This window comes from Thermobia domestica, chromosome 13 (genome assembly GCF_964235325.1).
Source record: "Thermobia domestica chromosome 13, izTheDome1.hap1.1, whole genome shotgun sequence".
Taxonomy (NCBI): Eukaryota; Metazoa; Arthropoda; class Insecta; order Zygentoma; family Lepismatidae; genus Thermobia; species Thermobia domestica.
In genome coordinates, this window is record NC_137466.1 from 182,955,091 (window position 1) to 182,978,258 (window position 23,168).

Genomic DNA, 23,168 nt, shown 5'->3' on the forward strand with positions numbered 1-23,168 from the left:
TGATTTTACCAGCAATTTTATATAAGAGTACTTAAATATCTGACTGACAAAAGCGAGCCATTGATTAAACAGGAATACAAAGATTTTCCTTCCATCTTTACCTATATTCTGTATATGATCACTAAAGTGGAATGACTTGCCTTGTCAAATGTTGCACCAAAATTCGTTATTATGTCAACTTTTACGTATTGTAACGCCCTGTATTTCGTATTGTCATACGCAGTATTGGGATTTGTTACTGTTAGTCATACACTTAGTTTCTAAACAAGGAGGTTCTTACCATTATTTTTACAACATATTATGATTCTGTTTAAGTTTTTCTGTAGTCTAATGTTGTCCTCATAATATTTTTTACTACTCTAAAGCTTAATGCTCAGCATAAAGTAAAATATTGAAATGATTTAAAATTAATGGCAAGCCATTAATAAACATTTAGAAAAGTAGTGGACCCAGAGAAAATCCTTAAGGAACTCCATTACTGATAGCGGATGAATCTGGCAAGACATTTCCAATTTTAATTTGTATGTTCTACCAGTCAAATAGCTTTCAATTTTTCTTTTTAGATACAAGGGAGTTATATCTGTATGTGACAGTTTCTTTAAAACACCCAAACACACGCGTTATGTTTTCATCAAATCCACACGCGGCACGGGGATTCCCTCAATCTGAGAACAAATGGCCATAACTTTCTACTTTAGACGTAGTTTATTCAGTTATTTTTTGCTACAAATGCATTGATGTATTTATTTCTTAAGAACATAAAAAACGTTTCTTAATTTCTGTTGTAGATGCGGCAGAAACTTTTTACTCTAAATTGTTGAAAATGTAACAACTCCATGGAGATTTTCGAACGAAACCACATGCGGTGACGGGGATAGAACGTTTTTCGGAAGCTTTCTATGCCCATAATCTCCAGCACCATGTTTCAACCTTTTCTAAAACACATAATTGTTCTTCCTCATACTCTATTTTAATGAAATCTATATGCACGAAACATACAGTGTGATCATTAAAAAAAAATACAAACAAAGCCCACGCGGTGATGGCTTTTCCAAGCGAAAGGAATTGTTCCACAACGACTGCTCATAGAAGACTTACAGCGTGATTTACATGCAGAAAAAATCAGAAGAGGAAGCTAGAAGGCACCCCAGCTACCAGCCAGCGTAAAACTATTCTCAAGCAGTCATACTTATTCTTCAAAAGCGGGGAATCTCCATCAATGCGTCAATGTATGTGTTAGAGTAATATATGCACAACTGAATGAAACACTTTACTCATTTCACTTATTCCCTTATATACGTACATAATTCACTTGAGTCATAGTTTTTGTGTCCTAGCTGAATTCGGTTCTATCTGTTTTTGTTACCGATTTATAAGTTTCGCTTGTTTTCCTTATCTAGGTGAATTCAGACTCACCTGTTTTCGTTATCTAGCTGAATTCAGTTCTATCTATTTTTGTTACCAATTTATAAGTTTCGCTTGTTTTCCTAGGTGAATTCAGACCCACCTGTTTTCGTTATCTAGCTGAATTCAGTTCTATCTGTTTTTGTTACCTATTTATAAGTTTCGCTTATTTTCCTTATCTAGGTGAATTCAGACTCACCTGTTTTCGTTATCTAGCTGAATTCAGTTCTATCTATTTTTGTTACCTATTTATAAGTTTTGCTTGTTTTCCTTATCTAGGTGAATTCAGACCCACCTGTTTTCGTTATCTAGCTGAATTCAGTTCTATCTGTTTTTGTTTCCTATTTATAAGTTTCGCTTGTTTTCCTTATCTAGGTGAATTCAGACCCACCTGTTTTCGTGATCTAGATGAATTAAGTTCCATTTATTTTCTTTATGTAAGTGAATTGAGTTCTAGTTGTTTTACTTGTCCAGCTGAATTGAGTCTTAATTACTTTCCATGTCTAGTCAAATTGGGTCTTACCTACTTATTTTCGTTACTTAACGTGAGCTGAATCCAATGTGTTTTCATTACTTAGTCGAATTGAATCTTAAATACATGATTTCATATTGCTAAAAGCGTAGAAAAATTATACGAATTTTTGGATAAGACCTGGATAATTTAGAATTTGAAATATAGTGTGCGTTTATATTACACATTGACGTGAAATGGTTCGCCTGTAGTAAGTGTATTTGATCCTAACTTACTGATATTGCTAAGGAAAATTTGCTCTTATGTTACATGTGAGAAACCTTATTATAGAATTATGCATAAATTAATCAAATGGAGCTCTTCTCACTTCATAACGTAGAATACACTCAAAGAAATGTAACGACAAAATCAAACTTTGATACTTTTGCAATTATCATGCATATTTGAATCCATTGTGTTACTGTTGCGAAACCTCTTTTCAGTGGGTAATTTCTTCAAGTGACTAATGTGTCAATGGGTCACAAATGCGTTCTTGTGTGTAAACAATTACATAGTATAATAAAGTCACTGCTCCGGAGTTGTTCTTTTTTCCGTTTCCGGTTCGTTCATGTTGGCTGTATCGCGCGCCAAAGTGCTGCAAAAGCGTGTAGAGTAGGAGGATGAGCTAAAAATCGATAGAGGTGATGCGGTCTCGCTAAAGAGAGAAAGAGAGAGAGAGAGAGAGAGAGAGAGGTTGGGATAGAATGGTGGAAGGGAGGGAGAGAGAGGCGTCAGAGGGAACGGATAGAAGAAACTACGGCCCAAAATAATGTAAAAAATTTAAAGCAGGTTAAGCGAGTGATAGTACAGAGGGGAAAGAAAATCACTTGCCGGATGGCGAGAAGCAAAGAAAGTTGAAAAATGTAACAAAGGAAAAGGAAAAGAAGGCAGAGATGATGAAACATTAAATAGCAGCATGTCACAAAGATTTCTTCTAGCCCAAAGAGAAATAGACATAGTTATATATATATATATATATATATATATATATATATATATATATATATATATATATATATATATATATATATATGATATAATATTCAAAGAGTGGCAAAAATTATCGGATTTTTTCATACCGTAGAACGAAGTTAAGTGATGTTCTAAGTATAGCCCGATTATACTCTATGGACTGAAAGATACGGACAGTAAAATACATATGAATATTGATGAAAGATTGGTGGCTTGAGAATAGAGAACAACTAAAATCTCAAGAATACTCAGTAACATTACATTCTCTACCCCTACCTGATTTATCAGATATTTTTTGAAACTGAAACGCGCGCAGTTTACTATTACTACTACAGTATTCAAAAATTAAGAAAGATGATTGCTTACACTGTTTGTCTTGAAAGTAGTAGGACTAAATGTTTTTTTTTAAGTTATTCAGAATTTTGATACATCGACTTATCAATTCTCAAAGTATGCCCCTTCTCTCCAACACAGCGTTTCCAGCAACTTTGCCAATCACTGAAGGCTCCATGAAACGCAAAAACTGGAATACTCTTCAGCTTCCTCGTGACGGCCTCTTGAATGGCCTGAACCAAGCAGTAGTACCGTTCTCTCATACCCTTTTCAGTCGGGGGAAGAGGAATAAAATCTGGCAGGAGTGAAATCTGGCTGTAGGGTGGCTGGGGAAGCAGTGTGATGCCATGTTTGGTCAGGAAGTCCATGGCAGCAAAGGCGGTGTGGCTCAGCGCGTTGTCGTGATGAAGCTTCCATGATCCAGCGATTGCTGGACGGACGCGTGTGAGTCGTTTTCTTTCAAGTACTTCTACGTAAAATGAAGAATTTAGTCTGACCAGGCGTTACGAACTCTCTGTAAACCGCTTCTTTACAGTCAAAAAAGATGATCAACATCAATTTCATTTTAAACTTGTTCATGCGGGCTTTTTTCGGGCGAAGTGAGGCGGAGGTGTGCCATCTGCGGTCAGAGTTCAAAAGATTTCGCACTTTCACTAAGTTTTAGTCACTCTTTCCTGTTGAAGGGCATCCTGACCATTGCTAATCTTCAACTTACTCTCTTCCCTTCCGACACAATTTGTACCACTCAGAAACACTTAATTGACCCATAATATCACTCTTTATAAGCAGTCTTGATCATGTCATAGACCTCACTCGCAGTTTTACCCAGTTTGACGCAAAACTTTACCGCGTATCGCTGCTCTAACAAACTATTCATTGTGGAGGTGACAAGACATCTTGACAGGGGTTCTCCTTAAACTCGATGTACACTCCGTGAAGGCTTGGAAACGACTGCTGATTGGTGTGTTGTCAGCTAAGACCCATCACTATCCAATCAACGCAGTAACATCCGTCACAACTTTTAGGCGGGAAAACGTCAGTCCTACTACATCCCGGACAAAGCCTGTATGCCAGGACAAAACTTCTGATGCAAGCGATAAGCAATTTCTATGAATTATAAAAGTGATAAATGAAATAACTAGGTAAGTAGAACTCAACTAAATTGTCAGTTGAAGAAACAAATTGAAAAAGAAATTAAAAGTATAAAACTTACAGAAATATTACACACAAGTTCGAAATTGCGATTACATATCATAGAAGCGAACACCGAATAACAATTTAGTTTGAGTGCCAAAGAAACGTTAGATGAGAGAATAGGTAAAAGCAACACCGATGCGTTATTGTATGCAAATAAATTCAAATATGTTTGGAACAGCACTGTAAGAATGTCAAATCCTATAAATAATCTCAGAGAATAACAAAAGCGTCGATAATAACGTTAATCTTATAAAGGAATGTTACATAAGAAGAAAACTATAGGTAAGAATGTTTTCGTTACAATTTTGAAGTTGTGTGTGCAATAATGGTTAACTATGTCACGCTTTCTGCACAGGGGCGTCATATCAGGTTTCACTTGGGGGATAAGATCATATCTATATCTATCTATCTATCTATCTATACATACATACATACATATATATATATATATATATATATATATATATATGTATATATATATATATATATATATATATATATATATATATATATATATATATGTGTGTGTGTGTGTGTGTGTGTGTGTGTGTGTGTGTGTGTGTGTGGAGAGAGAGAGAGAGAGGGAGGGAGAGAAAATAGATGTACATCATCTAGTATGTACCTTAGTGCCCGTGCACAAGGTTCCGGTTAGATCTCCAATAGGGGAACATTGAACGTGCTACAACGGTTAGATCGTTTGTGTCCTTAGCTTTTATGTGTACTCTAGACATTATCTAAGCTATGTTTAGATACAATAAATATTTAGAGAAAATACTTGCATCATTCATATGACTGTAAATTTCTTTTTTTATTATTATTATTTCTTGAAAAATAAAAAGAACTTTTTATCTGCACTCTGATCTTTTGACGCTGTACATTTTGAAATCATTTTAAAGCTATATCCGTGTGTTAGCTTTATATTCATTAAAGTATATTATATTACCTATAGTTCATATTGTGGAGCACAAAAGAAAAATACAGAAGTGTATGCATATATTTACAAAATACTTCAATAGTAGTAATACATTATTGATACATTGATAACTTTTCTGCATATCTTAAAACCAGTCAATTAAAGAACAAACAAATTAACAATTAACATCCATCTCCATTTAGTTCCAACCATGTTTTCCCATATGTTATCTTTCCAATAGGTGTGTGTGTGAGAAGTTCAGGGGGGGAAATTACCACCTTCTGCCCCCTAAACGGCACCCCTGTTTTTGTACTCTACAAGGATTTGTGACACAGAAAAGAATAATAATATAATGCATATGTAGAAAGTATGTTGTTACATTAATTCGATACAAATAGTAACTCAGTTCTCTCTTTAAGGACACTTCTTATGGTAATGTTCTCTTACCTAAGCAGAACACTTGTTATGATGCAAGAAAAACAACCGTTTCTTAGGGTAACGTAACCGTACTTAAATGTAAAACCGGAGATAATAGGGTGTTACAAAAAAAAATTCTGTTTCAATTTATTGATAATCAGTGTATTTTGTTCTTACCATACTAGATATAATCACGTATCCACTTTTTAAACTTTTCTTCTTCTTCTTAAATATATAAATCAGTTTGTTGTAAATAATTATTCACTTATACCTATTGCCAGCATAAGGCAACAGAAGTTCATCGTGGGAAAATAGCTAAGAAGCGCTAAGTTAATTGTAAAATTGAGTTTAAAAAATGGTTAAGAAACTAGTAAGTTGATTGTAATGTCGGGGGAAAATAGTTAAGGAAATACTAAGTTAATTGTAATACAAAGAGGAAATGCTTAAGAAAGTAGTAAGGTAATTGGAAAATTACGGGGAAAGTAGTTGCGGAAGTAGTAAGCTCATTGTAAAGTCGCGAGAAAATTATTAGAAGAGTGGTGAGCTAATTGTAACATTCTATACTTTGCTGCAACAATGACTATATTGTGCTTGGTATTTTCTATGATAGTATCTTTTAAGTACAAATAATTTACTTCGCAAATGTTTTAACATCATATTAATTACATAATTATTGTCGGATAGTGTATCATAATATTGGACCTGGGAAGAAGTTGGTCAAGTGTTGTATTGGACTGTATGGTTCAGAGACTTGGACATTACGGAAGGTAGACAAGAAATATTTAGAGAACTTCAAAATGCGGTGTTGGAGGAAAATAGAGAAGATAAAATGGACACAAAAAAAGTAACAAACGAAGATGTTTTAAAAAAGGATAAGAGAGAAGAGGACACTTCTAGCCAGCATCATTCGTGGGAAAGCCAATCAGAATGGACACATCTTGCGAAAAAAAATGTCTTCTTCATACTGCCATAGAAGAAAAGATGGAAGGAAAAAGAGGAATAGGAAAAGAATACAACTGAGCGATGATTTGAAAAATAGAAGAAAATATTGAGAATTAAAAAGAGGTGGCTGAAAATCAGGAAATGTGGAAGAAACATTTCCAGGCCCAAATCTAAAATTGAAGAAAAAACTCATTAGTTCCAGAACCTGCCGAAAGGTAGAATACTTAATGAGTGTATGATAATATACAGTAAATCAAAAAGCAACTTTGCTAAGAGTACAGAAGGTTATATTGCCGGAACAGAAAACAATGAGAACGTTCTAGTAAGAGTATGGAAGAAAACAAGAATATTGGAAATAGTTTAAAAGATGAAAAGGAAACTGATTAAAACATTATTTGAGAATAAATTGAATATTGAGGAACATGATAAAAGGCATGGTAGAAGGTGAAACGCAAAAGAAAGAAAATGGAATACATGTGATAAACAGCATTGAAAACCGGTATAACTGGTTCGTCCAGCACCCTGATGATAATTCACTTGAAAATATAGAACGCATTACTGCTACACCTACAGAATTACAGTAAAGAGGTGAACAACGATAGAACTTGTCCTTCACGAGTTTTTATATGAACACAGTGACATTGTCATTCTTTGGTCAAAATTGGACGAAACATCACTTGGGAGAAGAGATTACACAGAAATTATATATTATACCTATTGGCTATAATTTATGGAACCTTCTCAAATTGCAGCAAATGGTCTTTTACAGATAGGAGACAACTTATGATGGCAATGAGATGAATATAGAATAGAATGGTGACATTTCTAACTGCAGTGTTATTTTATTTGGTACTAGTTGAACATGCGCTTTCTACACAGCGCATCATTCACATATTATCATAAATTTCGTCGTCATTTCTCACAACATCTGTACATGTCTCTTTACAAACACAAGTGAAAGACATCTTGATAAAAATTGTCAAAGGGTACCATAAAGGAGAGATTTTTTTCAATATCTCGCGCCGTTTGCAAGATTTGAGCCTACTTCTGATTGGAGTTTCAATTCATGTATGATCAGTGTTTTCTTTCTTCTTGCATGCAGTATGTAATAAGAAAATAAATTACATACACAATTAATTAAATATCAGTGATATATGTTGTTCATTGGGGAAAAAACACTCCAAACAATAACCTGTATACAACTATGTGGTGTTAGAATATATAACTCATAGGATATGATGTTTTTTTTTAAAAAAAAAAAAAAGATTCAACACTTTCAGTGTACCCCTAAAAATGTAATAAAAATAACAGCCACGTTTTTTAAACATTCAATTAGAACTGGAGAACGTACACAAAATTCGGAATCGACCAGTGAAAACGGTATCTTTCTAGATCCTATGGTTACCGAGAACTCACTGTCGAAAGCTATTTCCTGCACTTTTTCAAACTTGAGACAAAATGGTATACACTATCAAAGTGTATACATGTTGCATGTTGGTTTTAATCACGGATAATTCTGCCATAAGCTCTTAATACGATTGTGTCTATCTTGTAAGTCTCAAGTTTCCATTGAGCTACTACTGTTGTTCGTGCTGCTATCGTGATCGAAAACAACAACAACAACAACAAATTGGCACAACAATTTTTAAGATTTCCTTTATCATATATCTATGCTTCCAATTCGGCCTTGAATGGCGAATCCGCTTCGCCTGACTCTGCAGACGTAGATTCGATTTCTGGCACTGAAGTTTGAAGCTTGGTAGGCAGGCCGTGGTTGGTGGGTTTTGGGGAATGGAAAAAGAGAGGAGGAGGTGGGGGTGTTGGAACCCGAATCAAGAATGACGTAAGGGGGGTTATGGGGCGGGGGGACAAAACAGATAAAAGAGAGAACTGGAACTATGTTGCACATTTTTATGTCCAGATAACTTCGCCTCGAACCATCAGCTATCCATATAACTCTTCGCCATTCGTCCTTCATCGAGAAAGAAAAAACGTCGAGTGCAGTTTGGCTGTACGACTGAAACACAATAATAAAAGAATGAAAAAGAGAAAAAAATAAAATGTATAAGGAAAAATCAGTAATAATGCCGTCAGTCAGTTAGCGAGGACCACTGAAAAAAAAGGGGGAAACTTTAGACATTGGTGATGTTGATAAAAGAGCTACTCCATCCTCCTTTGCCAACAATCCCCTCCACTTTCCACAATTCTTATGTGTTTCAAATTAGCTTTTCGCTGCATGAGAAACATTTGCCAAGTTAGCTTTGTCCCATTTCCTTATAAAAAGCAATTTCTCTTTCCGTACTAAGTGTATTTATTTGCAAGAGTCGCACACAACAGACAGAAATTGTAGTTTAAAAAATTCGTTTCAAATATGATTTTGTCTACAATTGAACATTTTAACTGCCGACGTCTTTCTTTAGTAATAGTAAAAGAACTTGCTTTCCGAGAACATATTTTCTTAATTCTTTTGCTGCTTCATTCTTACCCAATTTATTTTCCATTTGCTTAAAATTTTACTGTTGTTGATTCTATATTACTGATGGCTTTTAAAAGGAAATCATTAGCTTCAAATAAAAATACTACAAGCTAAGGGGGAAAAAAGCTTACCTACTGTACTAATTATTTGCCTTCAGCTTTGCAAAGCTGTATGAAGCTTTGTTCCGTTAGATTATAGCGACGAAATTTAAACTGTGAACTACTGTGAACTTTTTTTAAAAAAATAATAGTTGTATTTAGTTTGTAATAAACAAATTGGTTTTAACATACAGTTATTAAAACTAAATAATAATGTTAATTAAAAAGTAGTTCACAGGAAACCAAAACAACATGATACGTAATCAAATGCAGTTGAGTTCATTCCTCTATTCGCTGTCTTAACTTAGATTTTAGGGAAATTGTTTTTTCTGGCAACACTGTAATTTCTATGGACGGCAACACTGAACATTCTTCAGGTTCATATTTTCTGTTGTAGAATAGCATTGTCTATGATTGTGGTAAGTTGCATTTCATTATCTCCTTTTACTGATGAATAATCAAGCAAAAGAAAATGATAAATTTCGTATTATTTTTAGTAAGGCATGCTCTTAAGGCGGATTAGAAAACTTAGCGCGATAAAACGATAACGTTAATAATAATAATAATAATAATAATAATAATAATAATAATAATAATAATAATAATAATAATAATAATAATAATAAACGTAGTTTTATAATTGCAATCCAGTTCGAAAGAGCTCTATTAGCAACAGGCTGAAAGATAGGCATTTAGATTCCCTTCTGAGAAAAGTAGATTCCAGTTCGAACCACATTATAAGAAATTTCAATCATTAATAGGACCAAGTGATTGAAGAATTTTCTAACAAGAATTTTAGGAATGATCCCAAAAAATGGATCAAAAGATTACAATCTTGGCCAATGATTAGTTTTTGGATCAGGGACCACAAAATTTTTGAACGACCCCTAAATCGTGTTTTTATTTTCAACGGAGTAAGTACATCGTATTGAGTTAAGTGATAGTTTGAGTTTGGCTACAGTTCTCCACATATAAGGCCTACAAGAAAATTTTTGGATTGAAATATATTTATCTTTTAATCAAAAAGTACCATTGTTGTTTATAATAAGTCAGATTGACCCACTTAAAGTTTTTTCCTTTTTTCCTTTGACACTCTCCTAGAAAAAGTTTGCCCATCACTGCACTACATGACCACGAAAAGTTTACTTCCCAGGCGCGTACCCAGACATTTTTGTTGATGGGGCTTCAAGCTTTGAGGAAGGGATCCAACACTACAAACTACCACTTCTTTGTAGTATTTAGCGGGTATTATTCTTCACCTGAAAAGACGATAAGTAATTGTAAAATACTTCCAACTATATTTTCAGAAAAAGGTAATGATAGAACTACAGCTTACAGATAACGAGAAGAACCCTAAAACAGGGGCAGCGGGGAAAGGTCAACAACACGGTCAAGTCCACTTTCGGTTTTTGAGGTGTGGTCTATACTTAGATGCCATCTGCCACTCCGGGTAAAGTTATATGTGTGCTACTCCGTGGTGTCATTTGAAACCCCCGTGCGAAAAGTGGGCGAGCCCATACCTACGTCACACTACTTCTGCTAGGGTTCTTCTCGTCATCTGTGAGCTGTACATTTCTTTTATAAGAGAAAAAGTACAGATGAATTGTAAGATCAAATGTTTATGCTACATCAATTATTTCCCTGTTGAACAAGTATAGTTTATTGAGAAAGGTGTACAAATATATGTTGAGTTTAGGAATTTTGGGAACACGATCCCGGACCTGGTGGACTCCCCCCCGCTCATAGGTGAGCCCCTAGTTCATCGTACTACTTAATGTACTGACGTTTTATTCGGAATTCAACTAAGAACAACGCTGATGTTGGTCAAGAATGATTTATCCCTTTCGGTGAGAAGCGTTAAATTAAAGATCTTATAGGCAAGCCCCATCCCATGATAACAAAGGTAACGTGACTTGGATTTTTGATGCAAAGGTGAACAAAACTGAAGAAGCATCCATTAAATGACAAACATGACCGTTGATCACAACAAATGGCATTTATTCACGAATTTCTTATAAAAATGGGAACATGTTGCACTTATGTAATTTTGCTACAACTGCTAGTTTCTAGTGACCAAGTTAGAAACATGAACATATTTTGTACATACAGCTGATCTATTATATGATTTACAGTTGTCTTGTGGAATGGCTTTGGTGAATAACAACAAATTAAACCATAAATTTCATATTTTAGGGATAGAACCATGTAACATACAATCATCATATCACTTCAGTTTTCACAGAAGTACGTCAAGAAGAGCAACAATCTCTCTCTCTTTCAACCCGTAATTGAGGTTTTCATCTTCATGTGTAGGCCTTGCACAAAAGTCTCCTTTATCACTAAGAATTTATCATAATGATTTTTGATCATGAAAGAACGAGAATAATGTTGTTTGGACAATCAGGATAGAAAATATTGAGAGTTAAAGAGAGAAGGTGAAGATGGAGAAATGTGGAAGAAACATTTCCAGACCCTAAGCTAAGGATAAAGCATGTTTTCCGACAGACAGAATACTTAATAATAATAATAATAATAATAATAATAATAATAATAATAATAATAATAATAATAATAATAATAATAATAATAATAATAATAATCTGCCATCCTTTTTACTTGTAAACAAATGATAGTGTCATTTGGAAATAGTCATTCACTACTGAAACGCGCACAGGATTCCTTTCAAGAGAGAAGCAGTTGCCCTCCCTAGCCCCCGCTGCAGGCGCTCATATGCAGTGAAACGTTCATATTTGTCTTTCCGTAACCTTCCATAGAGACGGTTATACTACAATCCAATTGTTACTTACGTGATATTGACATTAAAATTATGTTGGTAATATGATAATGTCTATTATTTTATTTTTTTTTCTTTCTTTTGTGTTTCCACCTGACATTCTATTCCATTCTTCAGAGTATAATTTCTTCATCAAACACTGTCTTAACCAACTTCTCTACTTCGTTTTATTATCTTCAACATTGTCTACTTTGTACAACACTTCTCTCATCGCTTTTCGTTCACGCAATCTTTTTCCATCATTCCTCATGCCCTTCTTTCTAGTTTTCTAGCAGCTTTGTGTCGTTTTCTTTGGTAGCAACAATATTTTATACACTATTATTGTACTGCATGTGACATGGTTCATTAACTAAAACAGTTCGTTCAACCAGTTTCTGTAATTTATTGCATAGCTACTGAAAGACATTCTAGACAGAAGACCGCAATAAATTTCTCGCTCCTATTTCCTGAATTAAATAATGACATTACTGTAGTTATCACTGTAGTATTTATTTATGAAAATGATACGAAAATTAATGAAATCGCCTGAGTCATTTTTGAGAAAGTTGTCCGTAATCATCCCCCTAGGATAAACTACTCCTTTTGTATTTTCCCCAGAGAAATGGCTTACACCATAGTATAGGGTTCTTAATGAAATATTGATATATAAAACATAAACACAATCGTTAAAGTCGTTTTCGAAAAAAATATCTTTTTCTTTTAAATTTCATCTTCCAATAAACTTCAATTATTTTGGGGGCTTGTAAGAAAATTTAAAAAAAAACAACTTCTATTTGATTCGAGTACTATTAACACTATAGTCTGTAGGCGAATGAATGTATAGTTCGTTTCTTCAACAGAAATGCAGTTCGTATAAAAAGAATGCCGCCTTCTACTCGTGGTGGCTCGTTCCATAAATAAGTCATCATATGAGGGATCTTGCGGAAAACACCCCCGATAACTAAATGGCCAACCACAACTCTCATTTTAAACGATTGACTGTCACATGCCAACTCTACATGGAATCTTAGTTAGGGATGAGCACGAGACAAGATTTGTGGCTGTCTCGTCTAGAAAATGTGCTGTAAAAGTGATGTCTCGACTCGAAAAATGTATATTTTTCTATTGGAAGAGCCGTGTCTCGACTCGAATTTTGTCAGGAAAATTCTGTCTGGACTCGTCTCGTGCGCATCCCTAATCTTAGTTGAAACAGTTCCAAATGCTGTCCTTTAAGTTAGTGCTCTATTTCCCGTTACCAAGACCAGCTTCCTTGTTCTTATATTAGACACCTGTTTTATATTAGCTATAGTATTGAGAAGAAAGAACAGATATAGTGGGTGCTAAGACATCGCAACCCATCAAATGTGATCAAAAGAGGTTTGGAGAGACGAAGGGATACTATTGTAAAATTCAACATTGGAACTTCAAGGATATTTTCGAACTGCACTCTTATTGAGTGAACACACTATACATATGTATATCGCAATGGACGAATAGAACGATAGCGATTTAAAAAAAATAACATTTTTGGCATGCAGGGGCTATGAAACGTGTAAATCCGTGAAACCTCGAATTTGATTTTTTTTTCACGCTCACCATAATTTCTTCTCCCCCTATCGTTCCTCGCTAGTAAAAATATAGACTTGTTTGTTGTTCAAATATACTAATTTTACGTAACTACAACTCATGTTTTCCTATATGATTTAACACCTCATATTTCAAATATTTGGGCTAATGATGAATTTGACTACGTGCAAAATGTGAACACATCGACTTCTGTAGGAACTACTCCTAATCACAATATTACTAAACTTAAGCGAAAATCCTGCACTCTCAAAACAGTAGACAATGCATGCTGTGAACTAACTTTAAGACAATAACCATGTTCCCAAATTATGTAGTTTTGAAATTGCAGGAAAGTGTTACTAAGAGGACCAACTATAATATGGAGTAAGTTTGCAACACTAAACGTATTGAACTGCATTGCTGCGTAAAGTGAGATCGGATTAAAATGTTGGTGTGTACCAAAGTGTGTGTGTGTGAAGCCAATGTAACACTGACTTGTATTTTTGATTTAGCGTTAGATATAAATAAACTTAGTTGCTGAAATTACTCCTGTATATGTCACTGAACGGGATATAATACATCTTGATGAATTTATTTCAGAAGTAAGAGACTCAAAGTTGATTTTCCTAGAGATACTAATAGAAGTGATAGCAAGTAAAATGTGTCGTATTAAGAACCTAATTCTACTGAATTAAATGCTTTAACAAGTGTGGTAGATGCAGTTTTTCTTAATGTATGAATTGGTACTATGCATTATACTTTCATAATAATAATAATAATAGACACGTAGGCAGGAATTTATTTCGTGAGGGATTCAAAGCTTCTTGGTGGGGTTCAAATTTAATAACATGATAAATTATATTAAAATTTTTAAAATCACTAATGAAATTAGACTAAATTTACAGAAAAAAATACCTCTGCGTAAATCCCTAATAATAATAATAATAATAATAATAATAATAATAATAATAATAATAATAATAATAATAATAATAATAATAATAATAATAATAATAATAAAATATTATTGTACTGTATGGGGAGAAACATGGACATTACACAAAAATGCTGAAAAAAGACTGGAAGCTTTTGAAATGCGGGTGTAGAGAAGAACAGAGAAAGAGAGAGTTAGCTTGGTTGAGCGGAAGAAGAATGAAAGAATGTTTGAAATGGTAGGGGAGAAAAGAGCAATTTTAGATATCACAAAGAAGTGAAAAAACAAACTGGTTGGGACATTGGCTAAGAAGGAACTGTATCATGAGGAACGTGCTAGAAAGTATGGTAGCAGGAAAAATAAGTAGAGAGCGAAGAATACTACAATTAATGGACGATATCAAAAACAGAAAATTCGTACGTGAACACTAAGAGGTTTGCGGAAGACTGTGAAGCATGGAAGCTTCTCACTTGTTGCAAGTGACCTGCGAATAATGGCAGAGTAATGGCAGAATACCTACGATGACGATGGATTATGTAAAAAAAAAAAAATAGAGAGAAACACAATGAGCAAAGGAAATCCCCTCTCCGTGTGGTTTACTTAGAATACGAGCAGTGATGTCATAGAGCACTAAGTTGGAAATGATTGTCATACAGTATTTATTGTCGTTGTAACTTATTTTCTGAAAGAATAAATCAGATGACGGGCGACAATAAATTAATTTAGTAATAACATCTTATTGCTTTTTTTTCTCTTCGTGAGTTATAGTGATAAATAGAACGCATTCTCATATTATTGGCTCTCTCTTTTATCCCTTATTGCTAGACACTATTCGTGAGATAAACAGCAATGACCGACATGCTCTTTTCGTATTTTTCTCTGTCACTTACGTATCTTCTTGTATTTCTTATTTCCTTTGAGAATAAATATTTACGTACATTTCCAGTCCTAATATTTGTCAGAAAGCAAATGTATTCCAGTCAATTCATCATATTTAGCTCCAGAAAGCTAAAAGTTTCTTTTTTTCTTTTTTTTTCTTCACCTACATGCCAAACTATTAGATAATTACTTTTTAAGTTCTTTTTTTTTTATTCTAATTGTGACGGCAAAGAAGATATGAAAAATAATTCAACATAAGCTTACGTGTCAGTCAGTACTCAAGATTAAAATCTGGTGTAAACGCGCTAAGAAACCCACCCACCTCGTGTCAGAACGACCAGACAAGTCATTTTCTTGTTTCCTTTTTACATTACGTTTTGCTTCTACTTAAAGCACGACCGCGGACAGTTCTTGCACGACAGGTAGTCTACAATCGATCTGGGAAGAGTATTCAATAAGTAATGTTTTCTTCCGTCGTTAAAGGTAAACTGTTAGAAAAAAAATACTTCCTTCCTAACTTTGTATGTCGTTGAGTCATTTTATGAAATGTGTTTGCACCAAGGATATTATAAAATAGAGGATCTCCTCATATTTCTCTTGAAGCCAAAAAACAACCAATCATCAACGACCGAGCATCTCTGCCTTTCTGATTGGCTACTCTCGTTTCCTCCATGAATGTTAGCTTCAAATATTGCGATTTTAGTGGATGGAGCGGGCGGAGAGGGCGTGGCGAAACTGACGTATTGCTAAACGATTTTGTTGTTGAGTTGATTTGATTTTGACGTCCCCCTTTCAGCAGCGAGGCTAGATGAGACGCTGACCTACTGATTAACGTGGAATCCAAACCACATGAGCTCCCGCTGGGAATCAAACCCGGGTCTCCCACGCCAAAGGGCGCGTACGCTAACCGGTTGGCCATGAAGGAACTCTCACGATTTTCTTGTATAGGCAGATCCTGTATTTTATAACATACTTGGTTTGCACAGTCAGTAGCAACAGTAGTTTTCTTCGTATTATGGAAGTTGTCATAAGAGGAGCCAATAGAAGGCAATCATGCTCCCTACACTCAGCACTCTAAAACATTCTATTTTACAGAAATAGAAAGTGAAATACATGAGTACATGAATAAAATAACTAGTTATTAACTTTTAATTATCCCATTTGTATGTAAAATAGGTATTTGTTTCGCTGTCTCTATCCCAGAGCGTGAACAACAAAACGAGAATTTTAAAAATCAATTTCATTTCTTTCTTACTTATATTTCAGACATCCTTCTATATCTGTGTTGTTATAACAATGTTGTGGTTCTTCCAAAATTGTTTGCAATCTTTTGGATGTGATACAATTTGTGATAATATCACAGTCAAGTGTTTGTTTATGAACTGACTTAAACTTCGTAAAACAGCTACTTTTGAACCGTAGTGTACTGTTACCTTTGATTACAGATGACGGGCCATTTTTGCCAGTATCATATTACAGAGAACTAATATATATATATATATATATATATATATATATATATATATATATATATATATATATATATATATATATATATATATATATATCAAAAAAACATGCCCCCTCCACTGCACTCCTCCCTTCCTTGCAACCAAGCATATGGAATCATCTAATGTGAATTATTTTTGACAATAGTGAGCCAATCTGATTAACATCTTTCTGGAACTTACTACACTCTCGATATATCTATCCTCGGAAATAATTACATTCCTGGTAGTTATTAGTAAGTAAGGACTCCCCTCCCTATGTCAAAATCCAAAGGGTACCCACAAAATATTTCTTGGATTCATCTGTCAAGATCCAACCTGTTTCACAATTAAAAAATGGACAAATTTAAATGACGTTCTGAAGCGAGACTAGCGAATATTAAACCATTTCTATGTAATATACGACTACAAGAGGAACAAGGAAGTTTGAGCCCCACCTATCTCCATATTGATCTCCGTGACAGTTGTTTTTAATCTTGAATCTTTAATTTTGAACCTTTAACGTTTATATCGTAAGATTGAGCAAAACCGATGATTAGTGATACTTAGTGATCTTGGAAAAGTTGATGGAATAGGAATGTTGGAGAAATCCCTAGAATCCCGAGATAATTTACAAAATCGATTATGTTGCACATCAAAAATTGGGTTCGAACTAGTCTTCTCCCATCCAACTTCTGAATCATCATGTGTTCTCCATAACAATTTCTAGTATAGTCGAATGGCTAGTGCATGTAGTTCTGGGTTTGATTGTTAGTGCATGTGCTACACTTTCAATGTTAATCCATCATTCTTAATCAGTTGGGCAATTTCCTGAACAGGAATCGTTACATGAAAGAAAAAAAAAAAAAAAAAAAATGGAAGTCAATGTGCTGACCATACAAGACCAAGCCAAATGCCTTTTAGCTGGCTATATCCCCTTATTAGCTGCATTATCAGGGAGTTTTTGTACAGCTATGATCAAAAGCAGGCACATCTCCTTTTCTATTCAAAAAAAATGAAATGAAAACTTTAAGGTTTACGTCCCACGCTTATGCCGATTAGGCTAAAGAAGACGGTGATGATGAGAAATGAATACAATGGTGGAATGAATCAAATGACAGAAGCGGGAGAACCCCGAGAAAACCCATGAACCACAAAGCCTACTTGGCGCGAGCTGGGATTGAACCAGGGGCCCCACGCATCAGAGATGAACGCTCTACCACTGAGCCAGCGTGGGTTCTTATTCGAGATTTCGTGCCTCGACTGGAAATAGAACCCAGGACGGATGTGCAATAGTCATTGGCCACAAAAGGCTTAACTTTTATAAGAGATGAGCCAATTTTTGATTTCCTTTCCTTTTGTGTTCCAAAATATAGAAACAAATTATTACTTTTGTTATATACTTATAATTACCTGTAGTTGTAGTTGTCTTAGATTTTATCATGCTTTTTTACCTATATGGACAAAGAAACACATTAAAATTGTCGATTTAACATCGTACATCACTTGATAATAATATGCTACAAACATAAAATCTTTTCGACAATCCTGCTGAATAAGGTAAGGTTACAATTCTACTTCTTAAAATCATAAACACTTTTTGGCCATGTTTTCTACTTTTAAATTCACCCAACAAACGCCGGAATAAAGCATAGGCAAAAATAAAAAGAGAGAGAGAGGGGAAAATACACTAATGACGTTTCTGATTTGGCACCTGCATCGAACATTTGGCAACACTGTCCCCGTTTGGAAGAGACGAGAACGGAATCGGACGAAAGTAGCCGAAGCTTACGTCAAAAAAGACCTGGCTTTAACAGGGGGTATGTAGCCAACAGTTCAGACGGTGATCCCTGATACTGTGGGGTTGATCGGTGCCTGTTTTTTTCATACAGAAGGAAACAGGCAATCAGGGTTGCGGTCGAAGAATGCATTCGCCGCGGCCCAAGAAAACCAGGTCAAAGGTGACGTGAGGTGGCGCGGTGACCTTACCAGGTGAGTCTCATTTGGAATAATAATTACCCTTGCGTGTCTTGGCCGCTGCATATCTGCATATGTATTAATGTGTGTTTATATGTCGGTGTGTGTGCGTGTAGGGAGAAATGTATATATATTATCACTCGAAAAGTGAGTGGGGTTGGCATGTATGTATATATATGTATATATATATTGCAAGGAAGCAGGAGTTTGTCACTAACACGCACATAAGGAAAACAAAGGAAATGTCATTGATTATTGTATATCTGTTGCCGTACTTCCCTCCTTCCCCCTTGCTCCCCGTAAGGCAATTCACTAGGAGCATAGAACTATAGCGTGTTAGTATTCATTCCTCAGTTTGTATTTAGTTGTGTTGACTGACAAGCTGTGTGGCTTATAGCCGTTCCGTCGCGAGTGTTCTATTTCTTTAAAAATCTAGGAACCATGGACGAGGATTGGCAGTTTGAACCAAATTTCGAGTATAGGTAAAGATTACACACTCATTAATCTTAAAGACACTAATTGTATTTCTTCTTTTGCTTATTTATTAACTTTTAAATTTTAGTTAATATTGTCCACTTAAGCTTATTTTGCTTTGTAGTTTGTGTGTAAGGCTATCAACAAACGTAAATAGTTTGTCCGTGGTTTAAGGGAATCATTACAAGAAACGACTTACAACTCTGGAAAATATTAGTTGAAAAATATTTAATAAAATTATTGTTTAATAGTTAATAATAGTTTTGGTTACATATTTCATTAAACCAAAGTTTATACGGCCATCTTCCTGGTGTCACAGTGAAAGAATTGTCGAGAGTAGAATCAGTTTCAATTTAATAAGGGACGTGTTTTCTGAGCCTGTTTTTGTTGGCGTAAATGATACATTTGCCATACTTTTTTAGTGCCATAAAATTTATTTATTTATTTATTTATTTATTTTTGCTTATTTTCTCGAAAATTATTCGCGTAAGATTTTACTCCCATATGTAGGTCATTTTATTTAGCTTTGATGTAAGGTTATACCGTGTGACAGACTTTGAAAATGATTTCATAACAGAAAAAATATTTATATTATAGGATATTAGTCCCTTAACAGCATAGCAAATATATAACTAACTCTATGGCCTATGGAACCCGGAGGTTCAATATCGCGTGGACAAAAGCTTTCCATTGACTTTTGTCCTTAGGCAACTGGATCCAGTTTCTACTTTCAATTCCTATTTCTGCGAAATCCATCTTCATATTGTCTTCTCATCTGAGCCTAGGTTTTCCTAACGGTAGCAAATATATATAATTTATAGAACTAAGCGTTTTCAATGCCGTTTACGAAATTGTTAAGATTGTTTTGTTCCTGCTTAAGAGCTAGACATGTTGTATTTCCTTTCGGAAATTGAACATCCTAACAATCTTAATATTACCGATTATCTACTAGTTTTTAAGAAATATTACTTATAAATGTAAAAATTTAAGAAGTTTGAAGTTTATAAGCAGTTGCCTGTATAGTCTCCCTCAAAAAGGTGAGATTTTCCTATTTTCCTTAATATAAACAACACCCGGATCAATTTTTAAGGCCTGTAAAAGAAAACACAACCGCATAAAAGATCCCGTCTGCTAACTTTAGCTTTGATGAGATTTGTTGATTAAGATTAATATTTATTGATTAGATTGCGATATATTAATTACGTCTCATTTTTAGGCTACTTTCTCTTCATTTCACGCTAATACTCATTTTTAGACTACTTTCTCTTCATTTCACGCTATTACTCATTTTTAGGCTACTTTCTCTTCATTTCACGCTAATACTCATTTTTAGGCTACTTTCTCTTCATTTCACGCTATTACTCATTTTTAGGCTACTTTCTCTTCATTTCACGCTAATACTCATTTTTTGGCTACTTTCTCTTCATTTCACGCTAATACTCATTTAGGCTACTTTCTCTTCATTTCACGCTAATACTCATTTTTAGGCTACTTTCTCTTCATTTCACGCTAATACTCATTTTAGGCTACTTTCTCTTCATTTCACGCTAATACTCATTTTTAGGCTATTTTCTCTTCATTTCACGCTAATACTCATTTTTAGGCTACTTTCTCTTCATTTCACGCTAATACTCATTTTAGGCTACTTTCTCTTCATTTCACGCTAACACTCATTTTTACGCTACTCTCTCTTCATTTCACGCTAATACTCATTCTTAGTCTAGTTTTTCTTCATTTCACGCTAATACTATTCTAGAACTTTAGCTTAGGCGATAATGCTGTAATTTAAATTTGTTAATATTTTATAACAATTCACAATTTTTTTAATACGACGCAACTACAAAAAACAGTATGACATCTTAAATTCACTGGCGGTTCTAGCCCGGGACCGGGGAGTCTAGGTTTCCAAGTTTTTGAGTGACGAAAATAATTTAAGCTATTATATATATATATTTGAAAGTGTATAGTGAATTCATGATATACTTATCATAGTCTGGAGTCTGGCTGGTCCCCAGTTTTTACATTCTTGAACCGCCACTGCTTAAATTACGTACATATTGAAAATTTAAGTTAACTTTTGTGAATTTTACGTTACATATATTCTTCGGAATGAATAACAGATTATAACAAAAACTATTGTATTCCTATTATATGTGTGCAATCATATTTATTTATTTATTTATTGACAAATGTTTGACAAGTTGAATTGATATTTCAGTCCAGTTTTACACTGAAATAAGACAACGAATTTCAGTTAGAATACGAACTCTTTAAATGTAGAACCGACCACTTACTTATACAGGGTGACTCTATAAAACGTCCAACATTTAAAAGGCTAATAAAACAAGACGTATTCCAGGTAGAAATTTGTTTAATTGAAAAATATAAATTGATACTGAAAACAGTTTCTAATGGTTTTGTTCTGATTTGAATTGAAACAATTGACAGTAGAATTTGAAGACAATTTCTAAAGGCTACAGCTTGTAAATACTATATTCTCAGACAGACGAGCACTTTTAGGTCGGCTAGATTTTTTTTTTTTTTTTCAATACTGAGTTCGTTTTTTCGGAAATTCCCGATCCACTACGAGTTAGCCTTCCGATCAGGAATATTTTCAATACGTAGAATAGCAAACTAAAGGAGAAGCTCTTTGCACGTAATCACAGAACTGCTGCTTTGAAAAACAAAATATTTCGCCTATATACGTGCTATAAGATCCTGACCAAACCATAATGCTGACTGACATCGGCAGGAGACTGGTGAGCAGAAGGAATCACCAGTTCTCTTACCCTAATACAGACAGCGCTACAGCACATACCCGTAAAGAAGTGGGAGGGGTGTTATTGGGTATTATACATAATAATAACTGGGTATTATACATAATAATACAATTGTCAGTTGATGTGTCATTTCAAAACACAAGAGAATAGAGTAATTCAAATCACAACAAACTAATTATAAATTGTTATCAATTCTATTTTATATTTTTGGATAATCAAATTTCTATCTGTAATACTTTTTTGTTTCATTAGCCTTTAAATTGTGGGAAGCTTTATTGAATCACTCTGTACAATTACTGTAAAAAATGCACTGCTTTTAACAGTTGATTTTAGTGATTAACGAATCCAAAGATGAGATATACAGTGTATTAATTGATAAGACAATATTACGGGGAACAAAATGATATGCGTAAAGGTAAAAAGCTTATGCATGATTCCCGAGTAAATGAAGGCAAACGAATTTCTTTGCAAGAAACTCATGATAAAATATACCCTTATTTTGTTCTCCTTTAAAGCATTAGTTGAGTTACAATACAGGGTGGCCCAAAAGTAGGTATACAGTCCCGTATTGGCCGGCTCCTGGCATTTTATATAATTTACTTTTTGTTATTCATACAGATAGTGACTTAGTTTCTTTATTATTTGTCCTTATTCTCTTTTCACTCATACTTCAAGCTTGGAACAGAACTAATTATCTTAATAAACTAAAATGTCTAACTTGATCAATACAGGACTGTATACCTACTTTTTGGGTCACTCTATGCATTGTACGATTCACGAGATATAGCCTAAAAGAATAATTAACTCTTAGATTTGAATTTCTGTTAAAAGAAACAATTGTCTGAAAATAAGACACAATCATTCGATATAGATAACACCTAACCAGAACCGGTTTTATGGTTGATAAGGCCCCTACCTGTTGAAGATAATAACTAGCTAACTAACCAACTCTATGGCCTATGGAACCCGGAGGTTCAATGCCGCATTCACAAAAGCTCTCCACTGACTTCTATCTTAGCTAACTGCATCCAATTT

General features: G+C 34.4%; 1 protein-coding gene across 9 annotated transcripts in view; it reads left to right on the top strand.

Annotated features, from left to right (window-relative positions):
- The window catches only part of Hk (potassium voltage-gated channel subfamily A regulatory beta subunit hyperkinetic), a 708,165-nt gene that overhangs the window by 430,122 nt on the left and 254,875 nt on the right, over positions 1-23,168 (top strand). For 2 of the 9 annotated variants that reach the window (XM_081737036.1, XM_081737037.1), the window contains exon 1: positions 18,717-18,894. The exons of 6 other annotated variants lie outside the window; for them this stretch is intronic. Coding sequence is in view for 1 of the 3 variants with exons in the window: in XM_081737035.1 (XP_081593161.1) it covers positions 19,321-19,361 (41 nt within the window). In the remaining 2 variants the exon portion in view is untranslated. Of the gene's footprint in view, positions 1-18,716; positions 18,895-19,224; positions 19,362-23,168 lie in introns of those variants that run through there. One more of the 9 variants, XM_081737035.1, reaches the window with a different exon arrangement.